The sequence below is a fragment of the Marmota marmota genome, unplaced genomic scaffold (genome assembly GCF_001458135.2).
Source record: "Marmota marmota marmota unplaced genomic scaffold, marMar, whole genome shotgun sequence".
NCBI classification, from domain to species: Eukaryota; Metazoa; Chordata; class Mammalia; order Rodentia; family Sciuridae; genus Marmota; species Marmota marmota.
Genome location: NW_025999900.1, coordinates 62,954,901 through 62,974,311, shown reverse-complemented (window position 1 = coordinate 62,974,311; position 19,411 = coordinate 62,954,901). Strand labels below are relative to the sequence as shown.

At 51.9% G+C, this 19,411-nt stretch overlaps 1 protein-coding gene across 2 annotated transcripts in view; it reads left to right on the top strand.

Annotated features, from left to right (window-relative positions):
- The window catches only part of Bcl11b (BAF chromatin remodeling complex subunit BCL11B), an 89,067-nt gene that overhangs the window by 22,643 nt on the left and 47,013 nt on the right, over positions 1-19,411 (top strand). The window contains exon 3 of one of the 2 annotated variants that reach the window (XM_048799308.1): positions 14,051-14,263. The exons of the other annotated variant lie outside the window; for it this stretch is intronic. Within the exon in view, the coding sequence (XP_048655265.1) occupies positions 14,051-14,263 (213 nt within the window). The remainder of the gene's footprint in view (positions 1-14,050; positions 14,264-19,411) is intronic. 2 annotated transcript variants of the gene reach the window in all.

The window sequence follows — 19,411 nt, the reverse complement described above, 5'->3', positions numbered from 1 at the left end:
ATTTCTGGACCCCTGGAAACTGCCAGTGGCTCCCTCCCCGAAACCACCAGGCACGAGGGGCGGGCTTCCTCTCCACAGTGACATTTGTCCATGATTCCGGGGACGCCCGGGGACCCCCTCTCCGCCCGCCGCCATCGCCCGGAGGGGTCGCGCGGCCTTCAGCCCGCCAGGTCCTGATGCAGGTGAGGCCCAGAAGGAAGGAGCCTCAGAGTTCCCTAGCACGGTTTGTGATCACGCTGGGGAAACAGGCCTTTTCAAAGTGACTTTCTTTGGAAACTCCCCCCACCCCTACCCCGCGAAGAAAAAGAGGGAGCCAGTTTTCATAGAGGGAAATCCTAGGGCTGGGACTTAAAAACACAGAGGGACGAAAGTGTTTTCCCAATTGTGTGGGAATGGAACCCTCTCTGGCAGGAGACACCTGGAATTAGCCTCCTGGAATTACAGGGAATTAATGTTAGTTCTTCTCTGCCCTGACTCTCTTATCACTCTCTTATCTGTATGCAAATGGTCACCTTGCTAGGAGCCGGTGAGCAGGTCTTTATTTTTGCTTCTTAAAAATTGGCCTCTGATTGTTGGAAGCACCTACAGACCCTTAAAGATCACCACCAGCAAGGGTTGGGCCTCCAGTGGATCTCTCTAGGAAAAGCTCTTAAGAAAATGCTCAAACATTTTCCCAAAGCTGTTATTCTGGAAATAAAAATGTATGCTGTTTGCCTATGGAAGATGGAAAGTTTGCCATCCCTGTGACAGCTTTTCCAGCCCAGGGTTGGATCCACATCTCTATTCTCCATTATTCAGAAATAAGTCTGAACCAGACAGAACACATCTGCTATAACAGGCAAAAATGTTTTAAGCATAGGTATATACATATATATTTGGGATTTGAGTCATGAACAGCGTTCATTGCACCCTCTGAGCTCTCCAGGTACTGGGTAAATAGTGTCTTCCTGGCATTTTGAGTACAAAAAAAAAAAACCCCTTCAAATCCCCGATTTAGCTAATCCAAAGTTTGAGCAGCAGGCTCCTCTGGTGGAGGAGTCAGAGGTATTTGTCAATTTATTTGTTGAAAGGCCTGAGGAGAAGGGAACCAATTCAACACTTGGCAACCCAAAGCTGCTGCCAGTCCTGGACAGGAAGATTTTCATATCTGCCTGAACTTGCTCGTTGATTTCTCAGACGTCCATTTATAACAGTTCCAACAAGATAGAATCTGCCTTTGAATATCTGTAAATACGGGTAAAGATCACAATCCAGGCTCATAATGGGCCAAGACGAAAAGGCAGATTCTCCTGTTTGATTAATATTTATGTTACCGGATTCCTTTACAGAAGAAAAGATGAAACACTAATTGTGTGTGTGTTTGAGGGGGCCTCATCCTAGGTCTCTGCAGTTCATTTAGAGAGATGTACATTTTTGGATTTTTGCAGGCCAGGTGCGTGTGTGTGGGTAATTGTTCATGTTTTGCTTGAAAGACAGGTATCCTGTGGTTGGTCGACTTAATGGCTATTACCCGGGGAGGAGGCCAATTTATCATCTGTTTTCCTTATTTTGACGACTCAACACTCACAAAAATTAGGTGTGATTTCTCTTTTTAGGTTTGGGTTAAGGCTTTGTGCACAGTGGCAGAAGGTTGTCATTCACAGTCCAGGGTGCTCGCCTTCCTTGGGGGCACACATCTTGCTGTGTGTCTCTCTGCGCTCTAGGCTGGGTCTGCAGGCACAGGTGGATTTGCCTTGTTTTGTTCAGGAACGGTGTGGGGCAAGGGGATTTGCTTGGCCATGGGGGATTTTGTCAGCTGGATCCAGTTGAAATTCCACTGGTGGAACTGGGAGCCACAGGGCTGGGAGGAGGCTGCCCTTGCAGCCGTTCTTTCTTGAGCACCTTCAATCTTATTGCTTGGAGAAACCTAGATTTTCTTGGAGGATTGCCTATGAGTGTGGTTTCCCACGGTGGCACCTGAGTCCCAGTTAGACGTTTGATAAATATTTGCTGGAACGTCAGGGCCCATCTTAAGGTGAGAGCACCAGAGTGGAGACTCTGGCATGGAGCCTTGCACAGCCTCTCAGGTATTTGCTTCCCTAACAGCCCAAGGCAAACCAGTTCCTGTGTTAGTGTCCTTGTCCATAAAATGGGGATGTGCAGTTGTTTGCTTTCCTGTCACCGTCCAGATATGAACACAAACCAGTCTGTGGAGCAAAGCAGTTGCTGATTTCGAAGACATCATAAAAGTAGAGGCTGTTATTGTTCAGTCTGTGGGGGCGGGGTGACTAATTTGCAAAGGGGAAAGGAATCACATAGCTGCTTGTACAGGGTGTCATTTTTAATGCAAGGAAGAAGAATTAAGGGCTTGGGAGAAGGGTTTGGGAGGGAGGACTTAGATGTTCAATTTAGTAACCTAATACGAATAGGAAACACTCCTTCTCTGTCCCCATTCATTTTAGAGGACCTTCCCACTCCCTCTCTCCCCAGCTTCTTATTCCTCCAGAGGACTGTCATGTGATTCAGACTCTTAATAACAGGGGTGTTGCTGTTGTCCTTGACCAGGATACCCCAGAAGAGGTCTTTTTGCTGATATTTGGGTTTTGGGCCCCAGAAGGAGGAGAGCAGGACAGACGCCGTAGAGACTTGGGTGGGGGAGGAATGCATACAGCAGGCAGCCTTTAAGTGCACAGTCGTGCTACATGCAGGTGAGGAAGGAACGCCATGCAGACTGGGGAGGAAATTCCTGTTTTCTTTTTGCGGCCGCCTCTCTGAGCTAACAGAAATTGGCATTTACATCCATGGAGTACACAGCTGGCTGTCGCGAAATGGTACCTTCACTGGGGAAATGGAAGCCTCCAGTGGCCTGTTGGGGTTCCATTTTACTTTTTGTTGTTTTCCTTTCCAAGAGGCTTGGTTTCTTTTTCCAGCAATCCTGGGTGACCTGAATTGGATTTTTAACAAGGGTAACCTCTGGCAAGGACCCAAACCTCTGGGTTAGTCTTGCTCTTTAGGAATACAGATGCTGTCTTTGCACACTTGCCCCCCGCCACAGGGCCCAGGCCCTGGGCTTGGGTTTTGGGGTTGGGGGTGGGTGAGCATGCCCTCTCCCTTCCCCGTGGAGTCCTTGATGGAGCCCTTGTTCCGGCATCTGAGCCCGAGTGGGGTGGATACCCGAGTCTGTTGTCGCAGGCTTGTGGCCAGGAGGTGTCTGGTGCTTCTTAATTGAATACAGATCTGAGTAAATTCCACGTGGGCAGGCAAGGGTGGCCGAGGGAGGCGGTGATGCTCCTGTCTCCCTGTGGCTGGACGGGGAAGCAGCTCGTAACCTCCCAATCCCAGGAGCCTCCCGGCCGTCCATCTGGCCCACACGTTGTGCAGAAAGGTAGGGAGGTTGCGGAGGAGTTCCAGGACGCCCGTGTAGACGTTGTTTGTGTGAACGGGTTCTTCCATCTTTTGTTAGTGACAGCTCGTTAATTAACCAGCAGACTCCTGCCACCCGCCTTCCTTTGACACATGCATATATTTTGGGGTAGAAGATTCTTGGTCTCCCAAAACTCTGATCCGAACCTTTCAGGAAGTCTCCCTACAGTGCTGCCGCCTCTTCCCTCCCGCTTGTCCTCCCTGCTCCCCCTTCCTGTCCCCTCCTACCCACCCTTCCCTTAAACCCAAGTGGGCTTGTAGCTGACTGGGGGGCGGGCACGTTAAACACAGCTAAATAAATCATGTTTACGCTTGGCTTTCTCGGTAGTGAAAAATCTGTTGGCCGTTTCTACTTCCTTATTTCTCAGCATTTGCTTCCTACCTGTTTTTGAGCACATGCCCAGAAATAGTAGTTTTGTCAAATGAGGGGATAATGCCAGCCAGCCTTTCTTGCTGCCAAGGAAGCTGCTGGATTTTGCAAAACAGAGTGACGTTTTTTTAGTGACACTGATTTTTTTTCCCCCAAAGAAATCAGGATGTAGAATAAGGGTATTAAAATGCACTTAGGGAAGAGGGGGGAAAGCTACCTAGTCACCCCTGCCGCTCAGGGGCTTGTAGAGAGCAGGGATAGAGAAGAAAGGTCTCCGTTCTGTGTGTACTTGACTGCTGGAGGCGGAGAGGCTGCTCTGGGCCCGGAGAGCTGAGTCAGGGTTCCTTTATTTCAGCCCCAAGACTTCATTTTCTGTGCCATTTTGGTGATGTTATGCAAGGATCCTTTTTTTTTCCTGTTTGGTTTTGTGTCTGTTTAGTTTCTGAGGCCCCTGAGCAGTTCTTGCTGCATTCTTCCTCTGAGGTTACCGTTGGGAATTTCGCCCTGATCTGGGATGGGAGCTTGGTGGGGGGGAGATCCTGGCTGCTCTGTCACTGTTTATGCCTGAGATCAGCGATGACGGTGACCCCCCTTCCTCTGAGCTCCTTCCACGACATTTTAGGGGGGGCATCTAGAAATCATTTTTGTGATGGGATGCTGTTGGCGGGGCAGAGGACTTCCTGGGTAATTACAGCCAAATATAGACTTGCAGATTAAAAAAAAATGTATTTTTTAAAAAAACAATTTCAAAAACAAGTAAGTGAAAAATAAACACTGGGACTCCTGTCGCGAGGTGAGCTGTGCAGGCTTCTGTCTCAGGTCCAGCCCTCAGCTCGGTTTCAAAGACAGCCAAGGAAAAAAAAAATACAACAAAATCAAAGTCGGCGGGCCATGATTTCCCCAATTTCTAATGGGAATACTCTGCAATAGAAATGATATTTCCATTGAGGACTGCGCTGCCGGTTTCTTTAATTACATTAAATAGCGGTATAAACCTCAGCAGAACGTAAACCCCTGTTACAGCCGCGTGGTGAGCGAGGCTGGATTGAATCGTAAGGAGCAATGTTACAGTGTTAATGTGCTAACAATCTTTATTAAATTAATCCCGCGAAGTGTTAATTTTTACAAATTTTGTTGTGCACACACTGCACGTCACCTCTGGTGTGTTAGGAGATGAAAATGGATTTCACGTCAAAAAATAAGTAAGAAGGGGCGGCTGTCAGGCTGCGCCCTTAGAAGGAAATTTGTGATTTTTTTTTTTTTTGCCGTCAAATGCTACCGCACTGAAAAGAAGGCTCATAATATGTATATTAAATGCCATCTACATACAGAAAACTCAGTTAAAGGAACTACTTGGTTGAAAGTAATTACAGGCCTGTACAATTTTTTAGTCAGTGACATTTCAGACTTGGCTTAGAAACAGAAAGAGACCATAGAAAGATTTTGTGCTTATGTGATGCAGGGCGTCAGGGCCTCGGTGTTCTACGTGTCCATTAGGAAAAGGTAAAAGGAAATGAAAGGGGAAAAAAAAAGACTCAATCGTCAACAAAATCCAGGGAGAGCTAGATTTTTTTTTTAAGTGGTAGTGGAGATCAGTTGCTTCTGACTAATAAATACAAGTAAGAACAACATGTGCATTTAGCCTAGCAGCTCCCTATGTTTACAATTTGGGTTCTTTTCTTTTTTTTCCCCAACTTTCTATTGACCAAGTTCCTTTCTATGCTATCTAAAAACAAGAAGCCCCTCTGGCCTCTTCCTGCCCAGGTAGGATTTTATGGCCCCTCTTTTCAAAAGGGCCAGTGGCGCTTGCATTCCTCAAGCCCAGGGCTGCTCTGCACCTGCGCCCTCAGCAGCCCTCTGCCCTGGCTGCCCGGGTCACTCGGCAGCCTCCTTGAGGGGCACTCTGTTTCCTTTACGTTCTTTTTATTGGCTGTACTGTGATATTTTCATTCTTAATTCCCCGGGATTCTCACAGACCCGACTTCCTTCCCCCTTCTATTTATTCTCTTGCCTCCTTCGTGCGGTGCTTGAGCTAAAGCCAGTATTGGAGTTTGTGGGACCTTGGAACCACAATGACTTCCGGAGCACACCCTTTCTAAGGCATGTTTCATGAAGGACCTGATTCTTAACAGAGTCGGGCTCGTGTTTCCATGTTATTCCCATCAGGCACAGTGGCTGCTGGTGGGAAAGCAAAAGGTGTTCCTCAGATGAAAACTCACGGTTGGCATCAAATCTGAAGATTCATTTCCTGGTTTATTTCCCTCGTGTGACATGTGACTTCTGTCTTCACTGTGGATTTTTCTTCTAGCTCTAAATGAGGGAAACATCTGAGAGATGCCTGGCAAGTTTGTCATTGGAGTCTGGTCTCTAAGCTCCATTTGAGAAAGTGGTGTGGGGGCCTGACCTCAAGTCCCAAATTCTTCATCTTAGAATGCAAAAGATGCAGCCAGCTTTTAAGTTCAGTGTGTAGACTGCATCTTCATCCAGCCGTGCTTCTTGCAGATACTTGTAGTACACCATTGGTCACTCTGGACACATGCGGAGGTAAAATTCACGCAGGCTTTTGGATGAGTTTTATTTGAGGGATTGAGGGTAGGAGCTGCTAAAGATTGAATGAAGCAGCTACTCAGCTTCTGACCAGAAGGCCTAAATCAGGGGAAGAAGGGGAAATTCCTCTGCTAGATACTGGGTAGATTCAGAGAACCTATCCACCCCAGTTTTGTCCTTGGCCCCTACAGACTCCAGGTGATGCCTGCAGACACTTCCCTATGTCCATGTTGCTGATATAGATGTGTTTCTTGTGTGCACATATATGCGTAATCTCTCGGTATACTATAGATGCGCATGCACACATTTTTCTAACTTGGCAAACACATGGCCTCACCCTCTGTTGTCCCCGGGCCTACCAATTCCAGGATCTTGGGCCCAGGTTGGTGGACCCTGCCTGCCACGGCCACCCCAGAGGAGTCCTGTTCTTTTTTCCATGTGCATCCTAAAGCGGTGCTACACAGGCCTCAGCATGGTTGGAGTTTATTTGCATTCCAGCTGCTCAGAGAGTTCCAGGGGTTTCCCCTGAAGGAAAGGAGTCCAAGCTGCAAATTTCCTCCCTGCAGATTCCGGTTTAGGGGTTGGAAGGTGAGCCCCAAATAGCTGGTCACCTCTTCTGCCTCACCCTGAGTGGTTGGTTCTGCATAGATGGTCTGGGGGCACCCTTCCTACCCAGCAACCCCTGGAATTTCCTCTGCTCTCTCCCTTGGGGGGCTCTTTTGGAAGGGCCATGGCGATACAGCTTTACCAATTCTTGGCTCAGGGTGCAGAAAGGGTCTCTGCTGCCCCAGAGGATTTCAGCAGCTTGCATCTTGAGGAAATTGGGGTTGGCAGCCATTAAAGCAGGTGCTTCTGGACCCGGGAAAGGGGCGTGGCAGATTCTAATTGCAAGAAGCAGCTGCCCTGGCTGATGGTTCCTTTTCCAAACCCTGGCGGAAGGAAGAAAACAGGTTTTGGTAGTGTTTTGGGGGGCATGGTCTGTCCTTTGCCTCTCCTGTCTCCTTCCTTGGATGCACTAAATGGGCAGCATGTTGGGGAGAGGAAATAGTTGAAGTGGTGATTCACCACGACAGATTTCAGCAGTGCTGGAGGAGGGAGGAGCTACGAGGAGGCAGCCTCGCTTCCTGTCCAAGAGACCTGCTTCTTGCCTCTTCTGGGTGGCCAGATCTTCTCATGGCAGGTGTGCACACAGGGCTGTGGATGGTTGGTGGTGTCTCAGAGTGGTCATTTGAGAAGTGGTGGGAGAGATGGCCTCAAGTTCAGAGTTGAACAGATGTGTGTTCCTGGAGGCCATGACCTGCTGCCCTGCACTGGCAGTGGCCCTCTCTGAGTCCAGCTGGGCTGACTGTGGATGAAGTTCATAGGGCTCTTTCACCTGCATCCAAATTCCCACCCTTCCCAGCCACCTGTAAGGGCTACTGTCCTTCCGCCTGTAGAGGCCAATCGTGGGTTTGAACGGTGCTTTTTATGTCTCCTGTGTGATGACCCTGGAGGGAGGAGCTCTGTAAGCACATCTGTGCAAACCCTTGTGAAACCTCACTTTTTTGATGTCCTTCCAAAGGACACGTCCACATTCACCCCCGAAACCATAATCTCTGACAGCCTGGGACTGGAGACCTGGGCTGGCCACTGGGCACTCGGGCAAAACAGTCATATTTTACTTAGAATGAGAATCCAGTGGGGAGAGGTGGGACTTGGGGAGCCCTGGCTTCATGGGTAGAATTTCTAGGTCTCCCAATTGCTGTGGGGCAGTGAGTGGGCCATGCACATGCCCACTTGCCCTCTGCTCCTGTCTTGGAGACCTACCTCATGGAATTGAGGTATTCCTTCTATGTTTGATGATGATGATGATGTTGTTATTATTTTTTACAGTGAAATGAAATCAAGTTCTAGTGTTTGCTGGTTCCTGCACTTTGGGGTAATCCCACTTAAGGAGCAGAGAAATTTACTTGGTTGTATGCCCCCACCCCCAGACTCCTGTAGGTCTGAAATTGAGCAACAAAGAAAGTTCCTTAGAATTATTCTCTATTCCTGCTGTTTGGGCTCCTCTTCCACCCTCCAACCACCCCCCCCCACCTCCTGCAAAGAAAGGGAGAAAGACATAATGATGGGAAGGTCGGGTCTTGTCGGGTAAGACCCTGTGCCTGTCTCATTTAAGGTGGCACTCCACTTCTATCGAATAGGAAATTGCCAAAATGGATGTCATCGGCTGCTAATTAGATGTATTTTAACTGCAGGATCATTTTACCAGCTAATACTGTTATTATGTGCTTCAGTGTGAACCCATGGTGGAGCTGTTACAATATGAGCACGAGGCCTTAGCAGACAGCTAATGGAGGCTGCAGGGTCTGTGGTGGCACTTCCCCTTGGTGATGGCTAGTGACAGTCTATTTTTGGACCTAAAGATGCCTGGGTCAGGCCCTGTGCTGAAGGTCTGAGTCCTTTTAACCTCTCAAGATGAGCCAGGCTTTACTGATGTCCACTTTCTTTCTGTGCTTAGAGCAGGGCCTGAGTCTGAGGAGGCCCTGAGATTCCAGATTGTGGACACCAGCGGTCACACACAGCTCTGTAGACTTAACTGCCCTCCCCCCTGCCCCCCAGTCTTTGGGCTGCTGGACCTGGCTAGGGGCAACAAATGACCACAGGTTATGTCATGGCTGTGCCAATTTAGGCTGAGCCCCCGGAACACAGTACCAAAGTAGGCAGACCTGCCTCTCGACATGGGTTACAAACTGAGCTGGTTTCACCTCCATCTTTTCTCTCTAGCAAACCGGAAAAAGAATCCTAATTTCCCTTCGGGGTGGGAGGAGGCGGGCTAGGATTGGGATAATGATTCTTAAATATGAGCAGTGTATTTGACTTCATGTTATTTCTCCCTCCCCCCTTAATACACAGCATTTTTATCATCTTTAAGACAAAGTAGCTGGCAAAATATTTAAGTGATCAGGAAGAAATGTTTTTATTTGCCCGCGTGTGAATTGGGTTATCTGCCTATCTTGTTTATGAAATTTGGGGCTGCCTTTCCAGCACAGTATGTTCGCCTCTCAAATCTTTCCCGGCTCCCATTTCCATATTTCTGCGTGCTTGTTCTTTGTTAATCACTTGGCAAGCGCTTATTTGAATATTAAAAATTTCTTTAATCATCAAAGGCAGGAGCACAGTCTCATGAATATTCATATTTTCCCCCCTCCTCAGACTGGATTCTAGTTCATTACCCTGCAGTAAAAGCCAAACAGCCATCAATCGCCCTCATTACAGGCTCTGGCGTTTTGATTGGCTGCCTGCTGCCCAGAGCTTTTTTTTTAAAATTTTCTCCTTCTCCTATGAGCTGACTTGTACCTGCCAACAACCACACCAAAAAAAAAAAAACCTAGGGAAAAAAGGGGGAGGGAAGAGAGAGAAAATTAAATAAATAAATAAAAAGGGAGAAACTTGAGCCTCAGAGATGAATATTTGTCAAGAGAGTTGACGTAAGTTTCATTTGCATAATGACTTTGTACTTCTGCATTAATAAAATTTGCATATGAAGCCATGTTAATTACTCCTGATCATGCTTTTTGCATTCATGCATAGTAATTTTCTCCGACTTGTGAGAATTAATGTCTTGGCATGGGGGGAGGGGGCGCGGGGACTGTCAGGTTCCCTTGCCAGTGTCCCTCGCTCACATGCCTGGCTCCCTGTCTGTCTCCTTTGCTGATCTATGACTCATTTCTGCACTATCAGTAGGAGTTCTCGCCTTAAAAAACTGTATCCGTTGAAAGGCACCAGTAGGGAGAAAAATAGACCTCTCCCGCGCAGTGTATTCCGGGCCACCTCTCTGGCTGGGGACGCGGCATCTGCAGTCCTGCCATCCCGGAGCGGCTGCTGCCACGGGACGCGGCGCTGGGCCGGGCTGGCTCCCCTCTCGCCGGGGTGGGGCGTTTCCAGGCGTTTTGTGTCTGCACGCTCAAGGTGGGCGTGTCGCCGCTAGTGCGCATGTGTGAGGCTTGGAGCGGAGCATCTGCAGGGCCCCGGGAGGGAGGAGGGCTGCAGACCCCTCGGAATGCTTCGGGGCCTGGAAGGCATTGAAATGAGCTCGCGCCCGATGATGCTGGAGCTTCGGAAGCATTTTAGGGAGACTTTTTGGGTTATCTTTTTGTACCAGATACAGAGAGCCGGGTGGCAGTTTCTGGCCTTCCTAAGCCCAGTGCGTCTGGGCGCCTTCTTCAGTCTTTCCCAGCCTCAGTTTCCTCTTTTGTGAGAGTGGGACATGCTACCCCATAGGAAGGCTCTGGGCTTGCTTGAGATAACTCAGGTATTAATCGTTTATTTATTTTTCCTTAATTAAAGTGAACTTCCATGATTTAAAAATAAATCAAGCCAGCCACGATTTTATTTATAAGCCCCCTGGATCCAACTTAAAACTGAGATGGTGGCTTGGCATCCCTAGGTGCATGGGGGGTCTGTTCAGATTCCAAACGGGACCCATGGACTGCAAAAGAAATCATTTTACATTTTTATTTACTCTTGTAATGCTGGGGATGGACTCCAGGGCTTCCAGGTTGCTGGGCAGGCCCACTATCCCTGAGCCACACCTCCAGCCCCTGAAGGCTTTCTTTTTAAAACAGTGACTTGCAGGTCTTTGTAGGCTCCCTCCACCAGGCAGCTCCAGTGCTGTGAGAAGCACCCTTGGGAGTAGGGAAAGTTCCAAAATGGAAAACTAGAAAGGGATCTGATCATTTAGTGGTCACTAAGACGGTGACTAAGTTTACCAGATGTCTAACTTTGGTTCATGTTGTCCTGACCCTTTCAAAATGAGGAAGCTGAGGCTCTGAGAAAGTGATCACCTTAGGTCACATGGCCAGGGGATGGCAGAGGAAGGATGTGAACCCAGGCTCTCTCCTGGCCCACCCCCAAGGCCGCTGCGCTGCTCTCAGGTGCTCTTTACCCACAACTCCAGATTTCCTGGCTGCACTTTTAAAGGCAAACACTCCTCCCTGTGGAAGGGCAGGGCTGGGAGGTGGCCTGGGACAGGTATTGAGGCCTAGAGACAATGTCCTCACCTTTGATTTTTTTTTTTTTTAAGATTCTCTAAATGTAGAATTCACCATTTCGTCTGTCAGTGGTTTTGATTATGTTTATAGTGTGTGCAGCCGTTACCACTGTCTGATTGCAGATAATCTAATTTATACTCCTACACAGAAACCCTGCACCCATTAGCTCCCAGCCCCCGGCAACCTGGACCTTCCGTCTCCATTCATTTGCCTGTTCTGGATGTTTCCTATCCATGGAATCATATGATGGATGGTTTCTTGCATCACTTAACTTGTGCTGTAGCTGCAGAGGGGGCTTCTTGAATCCCACCTTTGGGGAGAGTTGCAGTCTAAGCTGCCCCCAGGGACATCCTCCTGCATGGCAGAGGGTAGCCTAAGAGTCCCAGAGGCCCTCACTCTGCAGCCCGCTCTTTTGCTTCTTCTGAGCCACTCCTGAAGCAGGGGACTTCAGTGTGATCAGCATTCCTAAGGAGGCCCTGGGGTGCAGCCCCAACCCCGTGCAGAGCATTGTGTTATGGTATGTGACCTGTGCTGACAGACTCTGGTCTAGCCCACTGCTGCCCTTTGCTTCCTGCTCCTTGGCTCTTCTGCTCGTCAGGGGAATGGAGTCAGGTGGGTGTTATCTGGGACAGCTGACTCCCAGGCTGCGAGGTGCTGCACAGCTGGGGTCAGTGCTGCTGGCTGTGTTGCCGTCTCGCCCAGAGCCCAGGAGCCAGAGTCTGGACCTGGCTCTTTACAGCTGTTGATGGCTGGATTGAGGTCAAGGACTCTTAGGCTTCCCTGCCCAGCACGTCCCTTGCTCTCAGGATACCAGGTGTCCTGGTCCCTGCATCCCAACTGCAGCCATAGAGGGAAACAGAAGATATAGCTGGACTCATGGTCCAGAGCTCCCCAAGCCTCAGGCCCTACGTGTTCCCACTTGCTGAACAGGTGCTTAGGGTATACTCAGCACAAAGCCACTGTCAGGGCCACAGAGGGTCCAGAGCCCACCCTGGTCTGAGGGAGGTTCCATGTAGGACTTAGAGGCCTGTAGTAGACAGGGTCAGATGTACAATGTCCAGTTCCAGGCTGGGGGTTCAGGCAAGGGCTGTCCAGGGCAGACTTTCGCAAGGAGGCAGGTGACACTGGCCTCAGATGCAGACCTTTTTTGGTGCCTACACTAAATCTGGGGCTTGACCTTCCTGTCAGCCTCTGGGGTTGGAACTGCTCAGGGGTTCCTTGGCCACGCCCTTCTGGGGCTGTGGCCAGTTCTGAGACAGCCGGTGCTTGGGCTAGCCTAGTGCAAAGTCTTCATGGGCCTGGGCAGTGTTGGCACTAGCTTTGTTTGTGGCCTCTTGGCAGGACATATTCAGAGTTCCCAAGCTTCAAGGTGGGGTTCTTCTCACATGCCACGAAGACCCTTATCCTGGATTCACATTTTAGACAAACAGAGCATGTCAAAAAAGAGCTCTGGTTTTAGAGCCAGGCAGCAGGGTTTGATGGGGTCAGTTGCTGGGATCTGCAGCTTTCTGGGTCATGGCCTCAGTTTCCTGGTCTGTGCAATGGGTGTCCTAGGTCCATGCCCACTGTGGCATATTAGGAGGCTCAGTCACATGAAGACAGACAGGTTCCTGGTTTGCAGTCGGTGGCTGAGCCCAGTGGCTCTTCCTGGGATGGGGGAGTCACACATGGTGGCTGTGGAGTGGGCCAATTCCCCTCATGCAGACCTGTGCTGGGAGGTGAGGTGCTGTAGCCTCTCTGGCGAGCCGACTGGGCTCAGCTGCCCATCATCTCGTTGATGTTTTCTTTTTGTCTCTCTGATGCTTCCCTGCTCAATTATTTACCCAGGGAATTTGGGCTTCTTCACTTGTGGTTTTGGCAAGGGCTTCACACAAATGTTTTGCCCTGGTGGTCTCTTAGCCATGTAAGATAAACGGCCAAATCAAACGCAGGCCTTGCCGGCAGCCCAGGCGAGCTGTAGGGCTGGGCGGAGGCGAGGCGGGCCCTGGCCAGGCCCTCCGAGTTGCTGTCAGACACTGGGGGTGGCGAGTGGGGGAAGCAGGGACTCCCAAGCCAGGGCTGAGACATGAAGAGGGGTCTGGGCTGTGCCAGGTTTTCCTGAGGGTGGAGGGAGGAGGGAATTGAAGCAACCCGGGCTTGGGTGCTGCTTGCGGGAGACTGGAGAGAGGCCTCAGCTAGTAGTTAGCTAGGCAGCTCACTCCCCAGTGCCCAGCCCCTTCGAGGTGGACTTGAGGAGCCCAGGCCTGTCCTAAGAGCCCATCGCGGTGTCAGACGGTGGCGGCTCCGAGCTTCCCAGTTCTTCCCGGGGTAGCCCAGATTTGGGGGAAGAAATCCCCAATAGGAGCCTGCTCCCGTTTGCTACAGAAGACCCTTCCTGGAAGGGTCTTTCCTGGGAGTGGGGCCCTGACAGTCCCTATGTGCCTTAGCCCCCTACACAAGGCCCCCAGAAGTGGGGTGTCAGTCCCTAGACCTGGCAGCTGTGGATACAGGACTCTCTCCAGTGCCCCCTGCCCACTTCCCTGACCCCCTCTCCCCTCCCTGTGCCCTGGTCACCCTCCCTGCAGGGCCTGGCACCCCTGGGGCCTCCGGCCCTTGAAGGCTGGCTGCAGCCCTGCACCCCGGGCCCCCTCCCATGCCCTAAGCCCCTTGTGCAGTCCAGGGCCCGACTGACCGGTCTTTTCTATTGTTTTTTCTCCAGGGCCGTGCAGGCCTGCCCAGCTGCCAGCGATGGCCCCCATAGCTGCCTCCTCCCACCCTCACACATCCGTGATCACTCCACCTCTGCGCGCCCTGGGCGCTCTCCCGCCCTGCTTCCCGCTGCCCTGCTGCAGCGCACGCCCGGTCTCGGGCGACGGGACTCAGGGTGAGGGTCAGAAGGAGGCTCCCTTTGGATGCCAGTGTCAGTTGTCAGGTAACGAGGCCGCCGCGATGGGGGGGTGGGCTCCCGGGGATGGCGGGGTGTGCCCGGGCAGAGCAGGGGACCTAAGGTGGGACCCAGGGAGGAAGAGCAACCCTCACCCAAAAGGCATTTTTGGGGTGCTCTGGGAAGCGGTGAAGGATGTCCACAGAACTGTAAACCCGTGACTGGTCCCCATGGGTCAGGAGGTCCCTCCACCCCTGTTCCCCCCACTCCCAGAATGCATTGCCCAGCCTCCAAATTTCATCTCTTTGGGCTGTTTAGCTAAAGCTTAATTGGATAACGCTTAACATCTGAGGTTTTCTTCTGCCCCTGCCTCTGCTCCCCCGCCCCCCTGCCGCCCTGACGAGGCCGGGAGATTCCTTGGTTGTCTGTGTGCAGATTCCTTGGTTGTCTGTGTGCATCGCCGGAGCCATCTGAAATGCTGAATTTCTCTTTGGGACAATGTGTTGCCCATTAACTTAGAGGGAAAAAAAAAGTTGCTCAAAAGGAGCCTTTTAAAAATCTGTGGCCACGGGAGGGAGTGAAACATTCTGGGGGCGGGTGTGGGCAGGGACAGGGGCCTGGCTCTGGGCGGACCTCAGACCTTCACATCTGTGCTTGCCCCCGCTCCCCCTGCTCCCCTGGGAGGCCATGTGGCTGCCCATAACGCAGACGGGCAGGCAGGGCAGCAAGGCGACGCTCGGCCTCCGCCTCCTCCCCACTCTCTCCCCAAAGAGAACCCAAAGTCCTGTGGCCTGGGTTCCCCAGAAGCTCGCGGGCGGAGGGCGCTCACTGCAGCTCTAGCAGGCCTGGTGTGCAGTGCGCGATAGCTGCGTGAGCCAGGATGCTGACACAGACTCACGTGGCCATGGCTGTGGCCTGGTTTCCGTGGCAGGGGCTGGAAAGGAGAGGGTGGCTGCAGAGCTGGGGCAGATTCAGTTTGTTCCTGCCCCGTCACCAGGCACACTGCAGGCTTTCTCTTGACTCAAGATGTCAAAGGAAGACTTTGTATTGAGCAGGTTTTGCTTTTCATTGATGCTGTCCCAAGGGACAGTCCTTGGTGGAGCATGAACTTTGCAAATGGCCCCTGCCAGCCTCTGCTCCAGGGCAGGAACTCCTGGCCTTCCTGCTGGTGGGGTGGCCCGCAGCCTTCAGTGCCACCCTGCTGTGACAGGTGATGACATCATAGGATCTGGCTTCCAGGGGGAAGTTCTGGTTTTTTATTGGGCTTGTGCCTTAAATGCTCAAAGATCAGAATCACCCGGGAAGGAGTTGGAACTACTTGTAAAGAAGCTGGCTGCCTGTCTGGGGCTGCCTGTTCCCCAGGGTGGTTGGGGCTCCTGTACTGGCTTGGTTGTCGATTGCTCTGTGAGTCTGGGGAGGACCTTTTTGCCCAGCGAGGGTTGTCTGCTCCGTCTGGGTGGCTGCCCCACTCTCATGGCTTCCTGTAATTAGTGCAGCAGCCCTGCAGCCCTGCAGCCACTGGGGGGGCACGCTATCAAAGATCAGCTTGAGTGTTTACGACCGGACTCGGTCAAGTTCTGCATGTAGAAACACGATCTCCTCGCCAGAGGCGCACCCGAGTTTGCTTAACCCTCTGTTGGCTCCGGCCCTCCTTAGAAGCTGCCAGAGTGGAGGAGAGTTAGCCACGGGACCGGGCACCTCCCTGACAGGGTGGGCTCTCCTGGCAGCTTTGTGGAGTGCCAGGCAGGAGCCACTGCAGTCCAGTTGTGCAGATGGGGGTGGAGGTGGGGGCAAAGTCTGGGAGGGCATGTGGCTGGGCCAAGGCTGCAGGACTGGGATTTGTCTCTGGGAGGCCTCCTGAGCAGGCCACCTCTCTTCCCAGGGAGCCACACTGCCTCTGCCTCTGTGCAGTGGAGGATGAGCAAGGTTTGCCCGGCCTGACTCCCTGTGAACTCTGCCATCATCTGTCCCCACATACTCTACTGGGCTCCTGATAAGGGCCATGCCTAGCGTGGGCACTGCCTGACACCAGACATTTGCGTGCGTTCTTGAACGCAGTCCTCACAGCAGGCTCACACTTTACTCCCCCACTTTATGGATGAGCCTTGGAGACGTGGTGGTCTCACGGCTCACATGCACCCGCTCATTCTTCAGCCAAAAGCCATCTCTTGGGCACCTGCTTTTAGGCACCCTGCAAATAGAGTGTGGGCTCCTGCCCGCCTGCAGCTTGCATTCTGCTGCGGGGAAGAAGGTATGGGGTGAGAACCTGAAGTAAGAGTGTGGGAGAGCAGGCAGCGAGGAAGTCGCCCTTGTCCAGCACCCGCCTCGTCAGTGGCCTGGGCGCATCTCTGGATTTTAGGGCTTCAGAAGTTCCAGGGCTCTGGCCTGTGAGCAGTGCCATGCTTGGGGAGAAGAGCGGGCAAGGGTGAGGCACTGTTCCTGGGGTTGGGACCACAGTGGTCAGCTCCTGGGCCTTTCGGGAGCCACCCCTGAGGGGCCTGCTCTTGCTTCCCACCCTCTGCTCCACACTCTATGCTTTTCTCGTTCTTCTTTTGGTCTCTGCTTATTAGCCTGCACCAGAGTGGACTGTCATATTTCCTGATCAGTTTCAATACCTGAAAATATCCCATTCCAGTGGTTCTTGTCCCTTTGTGGTTTCTGTCCCTGTGACTGGGTTGTTTGTTAAGTGTTTTTAGTGCCTGTTTAATTAGTAGCTGGAAGGGAGTCGTTCAATTCCCAGCAACGGTTAGGAGGAAGCAGTCCGCTGTACCAATGGAGCGGGGCTGCCGTTCTCACTTTGTTTTGTCCCTTTTTGGATGAGGATGCGTTGAACCCATCTCTTGAAATCAATAGGGCAAGCCCCTGTGCAAATGTGTCGTACACAGGTTAACTGTGTGCTGTAAATGCACTCTCGGTTATTTATAGAAGGTGTGAGTCTGTGGGGGGAAGCGTACAGGTGTGGTTCACCTCCATCCCAGTGTCCCAGAAGCTCTGTCCCCCACTCCGGGCCTCCTACGGTGGTCACAGTGGGAAGCAGGGACTCTGGGCCTGTTTCCTGTGGACTCTGCTGTTGTAATGTGGGGCTCTGAGCTGAGGCCCTGCTGGGGCTCAAAAACCTTCCCTGAGAAATTCCAAGTGAAGGCTGCGGGGCACCTGTGGTCCTGTCTGGTCAGTGGACTTGAAGATGTCATTGCTCCTCTTTGAGCCTTGTTTTTTTTTAAATACCCCCCCCCCCACACACACATATATACATTCACATAGACATTTTCATGTTGTTCTCTGAAGCAGATCACTGGGGGCTGCATGGGGCTTGGTGGGGGTTCCACGATGGATATGGGGGCAGAGGGTGGGAAGTAAGAGCAAGCCCCTCAGAAGTGGCTCCTGGAAAGGTCCAGGGGGACTGACCACTATAGTCTCCTCCCCAGGACTCAGGAGGCCACTGAAGATTGCTGGGCTTCCCCTTCCCCCCAGCACTTCTCTGTTCTGAGGTTTCTGTGATTGGAAGGTGGTCATCAGAGCGTATCGGATTTCTGGGGGGTGCAGTGTGAACTGGGTGGCCTCAGATGGGCCATGGTCCTTCTCCTTTCCTCCATTTCCCCATCTGTGAATTGGGGGTAATATTAGCTCCTGGGGTTGATCCTAGGATTGCCTGGGGTCACATAGGCCAGGTGCTGAGTGTGAGAACAGTGCCTTGTGCTGAGCGGACCCACAGGAGCTTCCTACTTGGCAGTGCTGGGTGCCTGGCACTGTGCGGAGGTCCTCTCAAGCTGCGTGCCTGGCATCACACTTAAAGGTATTGAGCGCCTTGGCTGCCGCAGATCATGCACCAGCATTAGGAGGCGAAAAAGGAACGCAGACACTTCATTGCATATTTAAAGGCTGCAAATGGGCATCAGCCACAGTGATTAATACATGCGCTTGGAGAAGTTCAAGGTCTCATGCAAGAACACACAGGATCCCGGCTCGGGGAAGTGGAAGTGTTTGGATTTAATAGAGGGAGTCAGTTGCAGTCATTAGTATATGCTGAAATCACAGGGCAATCTTGTAAAGTTAAATTCAATTTACTTTTCTACTGAAATTGTGCTTGCTGTGTTATTTAACTAGTCTGGGGTTTCTTGGCATGGGTTAAAGGGACAATAAAGATAAAAGAATACCTGTAAGTAAATAGTAGGGTTGAACAGTAGAATCTATCGTTTTCTCCTCCTTCAATTACATCCCAGCGTTCCTTCTGTGTCGGTTTTATAACCGGAGCCGTCCAATGGGAGGCCGTGGATTAGACCACCCTCGCTGCAAAGGCCTGATGCAATTAATACAGTCTGTCTGGAAAGTGGCCTTATTTCTGGAAGTTTTATGTTAATGATATGGTCTGCGCTTTGCACATTTCATACCAGAACAAGAAGCAAGCTGGAGTTGCTTTCTGAACTGGGTTTGATTAACAGCGGAGGATCCATGTGCAGCCCAGCAGCAATGCGGACAGACGGCCACCTCCCCGAGCCCCCGCTGATGCTCAGCAGGGCAGCAGAGGGCACTAGGGTCTCCTTTGGGACTCTGGAGGGAGGGGTGAGTACGGGGTGAAGAAGAGAAGGGAGGCTGTGGACGGACCTCTTTCCGGTTGGTGCCCTGGGACTGGCTCCCTTGCACAGTAGCCGTCTTTAGGGTCGTCCAGGTCCCAGGGTCAGTGGGGTTGGCTTCTGGTAGATAAAGCGCTCTCCGGGAGTTTTACAGATTCAGAGTCATCTGCACGCCTACATTGCCCAAGGGGCTGCCGCTCCCAGCACTCAGGACCCAGCATTCACCGCGTCCCCGGAGAGTCCTTCCTGTCAGTTCCTGGATGTCCTCTTGGGATGCTCTGCTGAGAGGTCTTCCTCCACCGCCTGCCTGGCAACCAGGCGCCACCCTCGGCCACTGGAGGAAGTGCCTGGAGCGCCACGGAGAACTGTAGGAAGCCCATTCTCCGGGGCCTTGTAGGTGGCCGAGAGTGACAAGGGGCTTTAGTGGACTCCTGAAAAGTCCCCCGTCCAGTGTAGCTGGAAAATCACGTCTCCAGGGGCCAAAGGGGCCAGGAGTGGGGCCAGCCGAAGGACTCCTACAGGGGTGACCATCCTTAGATAAAAGGTCCTAGCCACGCCCGGAGGAGACCCACTGTCGCAGCCTGACACAGACCGTCTCAGTCCCCGCGCCGGCCCTTACGATGTT